At 35.2% G+C, this 13,062-nt stretch overlaps 1 protein-coding gene across 6 annotated transcripts in view; it reads right to left on the bottom strand.

The window, feature by feature from the left end:
* Positions 1-1,094: 1,094 nt before the first annotated feature.
* The window catches only part of Galt (Galactose-1-phosphate uridylyltransferase), a 58,781-nt gene continuing 46,813 nt past the window's right edge, over positions 1,095-13,062 (bottom strand). Inside the window, exons 1-8 of one of the 6 annotated variants that reach the window (XM_067106271.1) lie at positions 8,727-8,776; positions 6,200-6,377; positions 5,239-5,408; positions 4,304-4,509; positions 3,735-3,840; positions 3,163-3,285; positions 1,916-2,132; positions 1,095-1,325 (exon numbers count right to left, since the gene is read on the bottom strand). In XM_067106271.1, coding sequence (XP_066962372.1) covers positions 1,117-1,325; positions 1,916-2,132; positions 3,163-3,285; positions 3,735-3,840; positions 4,304-4,509; positions 5,239-5,408; positions 6,200-6,230 — 1,062 coding nt within the window. In that variant the 5' untranslated portion in view covers positions 6,231-6,377; positions 8,727-8,776 and the 3' untranslated portion in view covers positions 1,095-1,116. Of the gene's footprint in view, positions 1,326-1,915; positions 2,133-3,162; positions 3,286-3,734; positions 3,841-4,303; positions 4,510-5,238; positions 5,409-6,199; positions 6,378-8,379; positions 8,777-13,062 lie in introns of those variants that run through there. The other 5 variants (XM_067106272.1, XM_067106268.1, XM_067106270.1 and 2 more) reach the window with 5 other exon arrangements.

The following is a 13,062-nucleotide window of genomic DNA, read 5'->3' on the forward strand; positions in this document are numbered from 1 at the left end:
ATCCACTACTGTACTTAAACCTTTCAAACTTTTAACAACCAGTTTGGGTAAAAAAAAAAAGCCACTGCATATGCTGATGTATAAGTGGCTATTACCCAAAGTTCAAGCACAACAAAGAGAAGGCACTTTTAATTTTCAGATTTCTACTGCACAAACTACTATACTGTGGAATGATCTCCATTATAGTATTATTCATGCTTATGTTTTTACACTAAAAGGAGACTATACTGCTTGGAAGTGCCATGCACCTCTACTGTAGTTTTCAAGCTTGTACTGCTAATTATACAAGCATAATTTTATTTTTTTATTTATCTCATTATTTTATCTTCTACAGGGATTCCATTGTGTCAAAGCTTGCTTTGCAAGTTAAAGATCTTTCATGCCTTTTTCACATGAATATTCACTCACTTTAAATAATAATGACATCAGCTGGTAAGTTACAAGATCAATAATCCCTCCTCATTTACTTTTTACTTCAGATTTTTATCAACCTTGTGGTCCCAGTCCTATGATGATGATAAGCTTCTGATGAAAATCTGTCATAATTTAAATGAAAGAGTCTTACCAATACGTAAACTACATTCTTAAATGAACTAAATCAACAAACATAACAAATTTTACAAGGTAATCTGTATTTTTCCCAGGCGCACAAACCAAGGCCTTTCAAGTGGAGAATAAAAACACAGTAAGAGACAATAAAACATAAACAAAAGAAAATATCAACAAAAACATGCAGGAAAACAAGAAAACAGGGATGTAAACTCAGCTACATTCATCCAAGGGAGAGGTGACAGCGATAACACCATGGAACAAGGTTGAAAGATCACATAGTGGCTTACAAACTGGGTACTGTACTTTCTGGGACCCATGCCATCTCACCAGCACCACTGTACAACTAATACTGTAATTACATCAACTGAATAGTTCTGCTAGGCACAAAAGAATTCTCCACTTAAAAAGGCTGTTGATTTGTATCCCAGTAGGAACAAATAACCAGTTAGCCAATATTACATGTCCAAAGTCTACGTAGCCCATCTATCTGAGCAGCTCCAAAAACAGCAGAGTATAGTAGAGGCAATGGAAAAAAAGAGAACTAAACAGAGGCAAAAATTTGGTTTACTTCCTCTCTTTATAATGAACTTCGGACAATTCCCGTAATTTTTGAGCAGCCTGCTCTGCCGTCAGATCACGCTGTGCTTGAGCCAGCATCTCGTATCCCACCATGAACTTCTTAATGGTTGCAGAGCGTAACAAAGGCGGGTAATAACAGCCGTGGAATACCCAGTGGCTTGCTTCATCTTCAATCTGTGGCCCCGTAGGAGCTCCTGTAGGTAAATAAAATAGGAAACGTGCTGTAACAAAGTAATGACTAAGCAATGTCTACTGTAACTAAGAATTCTCTATAGAACCTGATTATGATTACAGGTTTATATGTTACATGACAACCGTAACTAAACCCCACAGGGGGTTAATGCTATCTGTGCACCACGTTACCATTACTCAAGAATCTTTGCCTTGTCCCTTTGGCCTTTCACTGCAACCCCTTCATTCCTTTTACTATACATCCATTCATATTCTCTTTTTTCTAAATTAATTTCCACCTCTCCTGACAATTGTTTTAATTTATTTCTCAGTGCTGAATAAATACATAGGTCCCAGTGCTTGCTTAGCGTTTGGCCTGGAGTCTATATGTCAATTCTAACAATTATCTAAAGACACTGATTATAACTGCTAGCTAATAAATTACATGACAACCATAACTAAGTTTCAGTCACAAGATTACTCTAAAACTGCAATCATCACATTTACCATTAATCAGATAAGTCCTAATTCATAAGAAAACTTAAAAACACTTCAATAACGAGCAAATAATCTCTCTCCTGATATATGTTATAAAAAAGAAAATCACACATACCATGCCATCCCATTGAATAGGGAAATGAACAACTGAAGAGATTGTCATATTTTGTCGTCAATCTTTTCATTATGTCCGCCAGAGCATCCTTTTCTTGATCTGTCATCTGCGTCATGCGAACTATGTGGCGACGAGGCAGGACCATCGTTTCGTATGGCCAAACGGCCCAGTATGGAACAAGAGCCACCCAGTGATCGTTTGTCACAACTAGGCGTTCCTAAAACAAGAATATGAGCTTGTAGTACGATGTAAAATTCAATCCTGAGGCTATTGGGTTAAATCAATCATGCCATCTCAAATTCCTGAATGTCATGACAATAATTATTCAAAGAAAACCTCAAAGACAAAAAGGGAGCTTGTTATTCAATGAATGTAAAAATAATTCATGTGATTACTTGGCATTGCATTTTCCCCATGGTAAGAAAGTAAATGAGATAAAAATTCCAAAATGCAAAGAGGACATCTGAAAGCAAAGTTGAGCACTAATGTGCTTAGTTTCATTATGTACAGTTACTAGTAAAGCTTGCTACTGCAGGTCCATGCGATTATCATTAGTGTCACTGACAGGCCTCATCCAGCATAAATACTGTATGCCTAAATTCAATAACAATGCAGAATTGTAGGGGGTTGCCTGATGTGCCTACATATACAGGCAGTCCCCGGTTTACGACAGGTCTGGCTTACGACGTTCCGAGGTTACGACGCTTTTCAAATATATTCATCAGAAATTATTTCCCAGTTTACAACGCATGTTCCGGGGTTATGACGCATCGTACGCCGATCCGACGTTAGAAATATGGCTCCAGAACGGCAGAATAATCAAAATTTGGAGGTTTTTTGATGAAAAACTCAATAAAAATGCAGTTTACATCGTTTTCAATACACCCAAAGCATTAATAGTAAGGTTTTCTTACGATTTTTGACGATTTTCGACAATTTTTCGGTTTACGACGATTTGCAGTTGACGACGCGGCGGAAAAACAGAACCTCCGTCGTAAACCAGGAACTGCCTGTACAGAATCATATTTTTGTATACAACTTGGAATATTCTCAACTCAGGATGGGCTCTTCAGAACATAACCTTATGGTAAGGTAGGGAATAACTGAATAGTATGCAGTAACAACCCTACAAGGTGGTAAAGAATATATTATGGGGGATGCATTTGCCAACACTGATATATTTATCTACAGATTAAAAACCCTTAAAACCTGAGATCAAACTTAAACAGAACACCTTTGAGAACTACCTTTTTCTCCAGCTCCCTGTGGACGTAATCCATCAACATTGGCCGACCATGCTCCCTGTAATACTTCAGCTGGTTAACTTCTTTCAGCTGAGGCTCATTAGGCATGAAAGATGAAGCCCATATCTGAAAAACATCAACACAAACAATTCCTCAAAACATTCATGTACAATCCATTACTCGCTCAAGATAAGATCAGTTACAGTACTATATTTAAATCCCTAATCAATGATAAGTGGAACGTTAACTTAAAAATTTAATTCTGAAAAACAACTTTATTTTTTAATAGAGAGAACTAACTCTTACTGATGAAACCAAGGTATCTAATTCATTACAGCAGTGTTCAGGATACATCAACAAGCTGGAAATTTGAAGTTGTACAAAATGGAATCTGGGGAAGCCATGTTGTTTGCAGATGATAGTATTAGTACTTGTGAATAAAGCTAAAGAAATTCACAAAAAGCAGACCTATTGTTTTCTCTGATGCTGAGAATCTCTCTACTATATTTCAGTACATAGCCAAAAACCTTAATTTTTCATTTTTTCTTATAACTAAAAACCAAATAAGCCATCACCTGACAATGGGGATGTGGATTGGAACATCCCATAATGGCTCCTTTGTTTTCAAAAATTTGGACCCATAAATACTTTTTGCCAAGATCAATCAACTCAGTCAGCCACCTGAAAGTGAAGTATAATATACATACTTTACAACTGGCTCTGTAACCATGGGTCACTCCTCTACCTTAAAATAAGCACTTCAAAACTACTGCACTCAAAATATCTAGAAGAATGACTTGGGCAACTCATAAAACTATGCTCTATCAATTATACCTCAACTATTTATCATACAAGCATGCACAAGACCTTTCTTCTAAGTTGAGGGCAAGTTGAGTTACTAATTTCTTGAAAAGTTATTTTTTAATCTTTAGGATTTAGTTTTCATTACAGCCTCAATTTATTGTTAGGAAGCACTAATTCAAGTGACTACTCTGGCACTAATTCAAGTAACTACTTAGCAAAACCAATGATTAAACAACTCTAGACTGTCTTCCACTGCAAAAATAAACTGGCATCTTCTCGATGCCGAACGTACGAAAAACATCATGACAATCTACAGTTCACTGTTATTGTAAAAACTCACCTGTCTATAACAGCCCTTATTTCTTCAACTGACATTAAGGGTATAGTCAAATTAGTGTGTGGATGGAAACACATGACTCGGCAAGTTCCCTTGGCAGGAGCTGCACGAAACAACGGGTCATCACTCTCTGGAGGTGACGGTACGTCTTCCAATAATGCTGGGAAGTCATTTGTGAAGACAAAGGTTCCTGTGTAATCAGGATTATCCTGTAAAAAATAATAATCAAAATTCAGTTTTACAACTACATGTTAATGGGTAACAAGGAGATATTTTTGTCCCATAAGACATAATGAGGAACCTAATTAAAAAATGAAACAAGAATAAACTGCTTCTGTATCAAAGATACAAAATCAATATTCTTTTAGCTTCAATAAGATGTAAGTACCTCTTGAACAGGGATGCAAATGGCCTAATATATTTATAACAATAACGTTAATTAGATGTCTCGGTGAACTCATACCAAGGATATACCACTGTCTTGCTAAACCTATCGCTTTGGTACATACAAGACATCAGGTTAAGCAATTACGAAGATCACTGTGTTCAACTACTGAGTGAAAGAACATACTTCAACGATGTGAAACCTTGTGTCAGTTGTAAAGTAATTATAACAATTATAGCTAGCTATCTTCACAATTACTCGAAATTTGCATTCATTTGTCACTCCAGTATTCCACAATTACAGTTTTCACATTTCTATAAAAGAAATCCACAGAATTTTTCACTTAAGAATATCAAATAACAATCAGGTAACTAGATTCTTTTCAAAAGGAAACTTGAATTAAGAGATAGGATACTCCACTGTAACCCAAAACCTCTAATACAACTCAATTTTTTCAACATCATAACAGATACTGACAGTTTTTTAACTAAAAAATATATTCATATCATCTACGATGGCTGCTCACCAAAAAAACATCTCACACCTGACTCACCTCACCATTAGGACGGGTGACTCTCGGACAAAGAGGATTCTTGGGATCGTGGATTGGGATCTCTTCTTCAGCCGGCTTCTCCACCTGACCAGCCCAAGGTCTTTTCATACGATGGGGAGAAACTAACACCCAGTCTCCTCTGAGAGGATTAAAGCGCACATGCTGATGCTCTGCAAATAATATGTTAAATGTTAATAATTTGGAAAAAACTTGTTTCATCAATGACAATCTTTTTATAATCTCTAGAAATCGTTTGAGGCAAGAGACCAATTAAATAACAAAAAATAATCATCCACTAGAATGCAAATAATGCATGAGTACCTTTACTCATTAACTTGTATTTATAACCAAATATGTTTTTAATCTCTGTAACCATTACCAAACTATAAACGGCAAGCCCTTTGCAAAACACTAGATGTACAGGATCTAGACAGAATTATAAAAAAACCTAACAAAACTAAAGACAATTTATATAATTGTTTTTAAACAAGGAACAAAGCACAGTAAATAATCTAAAAAAAAAGAAAACAGGCCTTCATCAAAAAAATATGATAATAAAATTTTTCAAAAATAATGACCAATAATAAAAAGGCCAAAACTATGTAAGAAACACATTAGCTGCAATCTAATTCTCCTGAAACTTTAATATCTGAGACTCAAAATACCATGTATCCAAAAGAGTAAAATTACTTCTGTCATTAAGTCAACTTCAACAGTAAATGCAATAAACCTATGTTACTCAGCTCATAATAAGCTGTAATATACTTTTCCACATAGTTGTACTGCAGATGTCAATTAGGGTTCTTTGCAATGTTCCTTAGACATCAACAACACTGTTTTCTCCCTTTTGCCTCTCATTTGTTCCCTTTCGTCTCTTCCCAATTATCAAAACGTGATTTGGTCGTGTTGGTAAACTACTTTACATTATCAATAACAATTAATATCAGCAATAAACTTTTACCTGTCGGCTGAAAATCCATGATTTGTGCCATGGAAGCAGCTTCACTAATTTATAAATACGTTGCTAGATTTCAAACAAGCAACGAACTATCTTATCACAGCAGTTAAAGTGGAACACATCTTCTCGAGATATGATAGCAGTCTTGATAAAAACCTGTTTGGCTGTTAAAATCATGTACCTGAAAAATACAAATAATTTAGTATTTTAACGTGAATGAATCTGATGATAATTATCAAACACTTGACAGAAAATAACCTTGGACCTTGAAGATTCAAAGAACACTACTCATTAATGATTTCATGAGACAATTGATGACTATCAGCTCAGCAACACATGAAACCAGTCTTACAATAAAAATCATTTGTGTTTCCTAAAACATCAAAAGTGGAAGCTCTAGATAAGTCTTGCCTTTTTACTTTTTCCAGCAACTGATAGCACAGACACTCTTGCTTCCTAATTCTAATCTTGCCATCCTAATAAGGCCTTTCTCACAACAAACTACAGCCCTCCTGATATAGAAAACAAAGTTAATAATTTCTTTCCTTTTGGGAGGTTTGTCATTGTGCGTGTATAAAACAAGCCCCCAAACGTTCTCGCTACCGTGTAAATGATTGTGCCGCTTGAAACCTTTCTGGCCATAATGCAGATTACACTACACACAGTAAAAATTACCAAATCCAAGATTATGACAGAAACCATTCTTCAGATCAATATAAATTTTCTGGCTACTTTCTTTGGTTTCTCAATCTTGTTCTGATTAAGACCAATTGAATTCAAATTTTTTTTTTATCCTTCTGAAAGCAAGCGTATCCCTACCCTCATTTGGAACCTTTACTCTCTTCTTTCCAACGATAAGAAGTCCAGATGGAGACAGCCCTTAGTTTCCTCTGTATATAATATCATTTGTTTATAGGCTTAAGAACTGACACTAAGAACAGTATGACAAATGGCTACGTTAATGCATTGTGCATTGTCTTGTCATCAAATGTGTCTGCATCACGCTTATGGTTTTTAATTTTCATGGTCAATAATAGTGAATGAAAAGTACTGCAATATTCAACAAAACTCAACCTACCCTAACCTAACCTAAGGCACGATATCCTACCTGTCCGTGGGGCTTCAGTACCCTGGGACTGCCATAGATGTAACGACTTCCAAAAAAAAAAAAAAAAAGCCACACTAAAATGCTAAAACTGGTTTATAAATGTACACTATCAAATAACATTACAACTAGGCCTCATTTACGATGTGTTATATTCCATAACGACCCAAAGTCTACAGACATACATGATGTAGGGGTCCCATATAAAAAGGTGCCATACAGAGCAGGCATACATGTGAGTCGAGCCGAACACAAACCAAAGAAGACAAATGACCAATATCTAATTACATAAGCGTTATAATAATGATCAGATTCGATACTTTGACAATGGCGTCACTGTCTGAAGTTCCCGTATAAAGAACTTCAGATCTTGGCAAGGGCATGTGAGGGTTAGGGTAACTAAGGATAACTTCCAGTATTTACAACTGGGGTCCTATCCATGGGGTGGGCATGGTAGCCTAGCCAAATGCCAATTTGGTTAAGATGCATTGGTTCCTTAGAACAACCGAACACAGGGGGTTGGAACCCTTCTCTTGGGATATTGGCCTAGGGGTGTTTTAATTCGTTTAGCCTACTTCAAGAATTTGCGATAATTCCGTCCTCAACTGGTAAACGTGAAAATGAGTCGCGCACGCTATTTATGCGGGTCACGGCCTGCTTGAAAGAAGATAAGTCATACTTCCACATGGATACATCCTAACTTAACCTATCCTAGGGCACCCTATCCTGACCTGGCCAGTCGAATGGGGGGTAATCCCTTGACACCCCAAATGTGATATCCTGCATAGCAGAATGTGCATGCAATCTGCACTAGGCCTATTACAAATTATTTATGTGATTTTTAATAAAGAAAGACTGTAACTTAGGACTAGGCTAGGCTACAGGCTAATAATAATGAGTCGTAATCCGTTTGGCTGTAACTGATATAGGCCTAGATAAGGGTAGGAATAGGCTAACAGACTGATTGACATATCTCAGGCTAGGCCTATCTTAAAATGCAATGACATATAAACCTATTTGGAAAATATTCATAACAATAACATCAATATATACAATACTTAATACTTTCTCTCGATACCTTCCTTAGGGCTACGACCCAAATTCCTTTAAAAAATTCTTAACAATTCGTTAATTTCACTCCAAAAAACCAATATAAATAAAAAGGTGATAACCACATGAGGTAACTCGGTCCTACACCGGGTGAAAAATCCACTTTCTAAATCCACGTCTTGTATATAATCCAAGTAATCTCCGTCAGGCTTTGTAGTCAACTTGCACACAGGAGATTACACCTAGACCGGCCACTTATTACTTATTAATTCTACTTTGTTTTCTCCCTTTTTGGAATAATTTCTTCTTTGTACAACCTTGCATATTATTTTAATTATGACATTTAAATCCACGGTCTGTAATCTAAGTAATCACCGTCAGGATTTATAGTCGAGTTCTACGCAGATGATGACACGTACACCGGCCACTCGTTATTTATTAATTCTCGAATATTTTCTTTCTTTTTGGAATTATTTCTTTTTTTCAGTACTACCTTGCAAATTATTTTAATTATATTTGGCATTTAAATCTACGTTCTGTAATCTAGCGATGTAATCTCCGTCGGGATTTGTAATAAACTTGTCCGAGAGATTACACGTAGACTGACGAATCATTAATTAATAATTATCGAATATTCTCTTCCTTTTTGATATTACAAATTTTTTAATATTATCACATTATTTAAATTACGACCTTTCACAAGAACTGTCAAATTCTTTATTTATTCTGTTTTAATTCTCTTTTATTTTCCTTCTATTTGACATTACTGTAGGCTACAGTTTTTTGTATTATATACTGCCTTGAAACAATAATAATAATAATAATAATAATAATAATAATAATAATAATAATAATAATAATAATAATTTCATGGATATCGTCAAATCTTTATTCTCCGTTTTTTTTTTTATAAATAAACTTTTTATTGATATGCAATCAAATCCCTGAAAAGTATACAAGATGGCAGTTAAAACTTCCTCTCACAGGCTTCTACATTACATATTCCCTAAATCTATAAAATCCTTCCTTCCGATGAGACTCAAAAGTATATATATTTTTTGTCAAAATAATGCCCAGGGCACTTTCAAACAGCGATACCCTCCATCTCCCAGGGTGTGAGGGGTATGCAAAGCGCATTTGACCCGGCCAATCTTTCTCTTTAGTTAATTGTTCATACGTCTTCCTGGCATCTTATATTCTATTTTATACACATTTATACACTATTAAAAACGCATTTATGTTTTATTATTGACAATTTCCTTGGATTATAGAGGTTATGTGTAAATATTATTTAATGTTGAATGATACATAGTTTTGTTTACCTCGTTCTTCATCTTCTTTACATTTTTTGTTGCCACAATTGGTCTTCTATTTGATGAAGGCTTCCTCACAAATTCATGGCCTTTAGGATTATTCCACAATGATCTTTAACCATATAATAATAATAATAATAATAATAATAATAATAATAATAATAATAATAATAATAATAATAATAATAATAATAAAGCAATTACTTGCTGCTCAGAAGAGATAGAGCCCGTGCTGATATAAGAATATTTTGATTTCAAATGAATAAATCTTGACTGCAATGCCATTTCCGAAAGGAGGTTTGCCTTTAGAAACCTTGTAGGGGGACTCACCTACAGAAAATGCCTCACTATCATGACTTGGGCCAGACCCTAAATTGTTAAAAAATTAAAAACAAAATAAACTGTGAAATGGTAGACTGTAAATGACAGTAATCGCTCCCTTGTGTGTATTTATATATACATACATACAGTATATATATATATATATATATATATATATATATATATATATATATATATATATATATATATATATACCAAATTAAAATATTTTCACTTAATTTATAGCATTCCAGGTTTACTGAACTAAGCTACAGTGATGCAATCATCATGAACAGAACATTTTTTTCAAGTTAATTTCTTTTTACCTTAAAATTCCTTCGAGCACAATTTTATTATAAATTCACGTAATTACATAAAGATTCTCTCTCTCTCTCTCTCTCTCTCTCTCTCTCTCTCTCTCTCTCTCTCTCTCTCTCGTATGTGTGGGAACAATGAAACATTTTCAAAATGAGTGAAAAAAAAACTAAATTCACAGCTCCAAACTGTAGTGGGCTCATCTCTACAAAATCCAAGCTACAAAAGCCTGCAGGAAATACGGACACATAGCCAAGATGAAAAACGATCTACAAAAAACTGGTTTCTGGGTTGAGCCTTCTTCGTGCAGATAACACCAAGGACTTTGAATCAGACTGTACTTATGCAAAATTACAAAATTTGCTGTAAAGGTCATCCAGATTATGTGGAATCACAGTTACGAGTTGGAAAATCATTGAACTTAATTGTTTTGTTCGAAAAGTGGTGACCTTTTACACTGTAATGCATTGCTCTAAATTCATCTTGAAAAGTTGCATGTGAGGACAAATTTGCAAACAGATTATCTGCAGCCTTTGAGGAGTCCATGGCTTTAAGCACAATACATAAATCAAGAGATAAATAATGAATTTAAATAAGCTTTATGACATACTTACATGCATACATACATACAACACACACATATATATACATACATACATATATACATACATACATATATACATACATACATATATTTGTGTGTGTTTGTATGTATGCATGAAAGTATGCAATAAAACTTCTCTAAATTCATTAATTATTTACTTATTTATTTGTTGTGTTTAAATCCATACACTATACATACGTGTGTATGTGTATGTGTGTGTTTGAGACTGTGCAGTTGAGGAAAGCACTTCATCTTTAAAATTCACGGGTGAATCATTAACAACAATCCCTGCTTGAAACTCGATGAAAAATATGAAAAAATAATAATTTTCGCCCTGAGGAAAAAAAAAAGATTTGGTCATCAAAATCTCATTTATCCTAACTTAGTTGGATGCGTTAATGGCCTTAGAGTATACACTCCTTTCAAATACAGAGAGAGAGAGAGAGAGAGAGAGAGAGAGAGAGAGAGAGAGAGAGAGAGAGAGAGAGAGAGAGAGAGATGAAATAATTTGTATACCCAGTCTTGATATCTTTTCACAAATGAATTAGGTTGAGGTGGCTGTAACTTTTCTAAGAGAGAGAGAGAGAGAGAGAGAGAGAGAGAGAGAGAGAGAGAGAAGAGAGAGAGAGAGAGAGAGAGAGATAATGATTCACCCTGGTGTGGGGTGAGGTTGGGGGAGGTAACTTCGTCGAGGCCTTCACAGTTTTAATTATGATGTGATGGTATACCGTTTGACGGACAACTAATCGCTCGAAAGGAAGCGAGAGAGAGAGAGAGAGAGAGAGAGAGAGAGAGAGAGAGAGAGAGAGAGAGAGAGAGAGAGAGAGGATCCCAATAATCAGAACCAGACTGGAACAAAGAAGTGATGAAGAAAAAAACCGGGAAACTCGAACTTAATCGTACACAGAATAAAGAAGGGAAATTGCTAGGGGTGCTAACTTCTTCTGTCAAAAATGACACCAGAAGTTTGGTCTCTCAAGGGGTTCATCAGAGTTCCTCTTGTTTCTCTCTTCGGCAATCCCAAGGGGCCCTGAACTGTGTCCCAAAAAAGTCTCTTTCCAATCTTCTTCTTCCTAGACAAATACTGATGTTTAAATTCAAAATTCTCTTACCAGAAGCAAAGAAATTGTTTTGCATTTAAATTATACTAACTCATTTCTTTCAGGAAAAAACCATTTACCAATCTGGGAAGTTTTTGCATTTTTAAAATACTCCATAGCACGACTTACGTGAAATAAGTTGCTAATATGACTGATAACCATTATTAATAATGATTATTCCACGGTTCATTTGTGTCAACATTTTTCTGGGTCAAGTTTGGAAAATTATGGGTGTCACACATACATACACACACTGACACGCACACATACAAACATACATACATACATACTTACATACATACATACAGACAGACATACATTATATATAAACACACACACACACACACACACACACACACATATATATATATATATATATATATATATATATATATATATATATATATATATATATATATATAAAACTGTCAGAAAAACGTTATGTAACTTGTTTGATCTACAGGAAATAAAGCACTTAACTAAATAACTGAAAATAAACACCTCACATAGTTGGTCCCACCTCCTCAGCTGACAAGGAAAGCATAGATTGGGAGTACCACCTCCTCCTCCCCCTCCCCCTCCTCCTCCTCCTCCTCCTCCTCCTCCTCCTCCTCCTCCAGATAACTCCTCTGGCCCAAAATGACCGAAGACCTGATAAGCACGACAGCCTGGATAATATATTGTCCTTCTGAGCTACGGAGAAGAGGCGGAAAATGTCTCCAAATTGTAAAACTTATTTTGCAGAATCTTGAGACTTTCTGTTTGAAGCCAACACTCAAAAATACTATCTAAATAAATATACTTTGTGAGTATACACCTCACAATTTTACACACAAATGACAATATATATTTTCATACACAAATAACAATATACACCCCGGATACAAATTTCAAGGGATTATTTCAATAGAATTCATAACTTGTCAGTCTGAGGAAGTAATATGGGAATCTGCAATGACGTGGAAAGAGTAGGACTTGAATGTCCAGTATTTTCGAGACTATGCAAGATAGAGGTGAGTGGCGCAGTGTGTTGGGCATCGTCACAATGATGATTATGC

Source organism: Macrobrachium rosenbergii, chromosome 7 (assembly GCF_040412425.1).
Source record: "Macrobrachium rosenbergii isolate ZJJX-2024 chromosome 7, ASM4041242v1, whole genome shotgun sequence".
NCBI classification, from domain to species: domain Eukaryota; kingdom Metazoa; phylum Arthropoda; class Malacostraca; order Decapoda; family Palaemonidae; genus Macrobrachium; species Macrobrachium rosenbergii.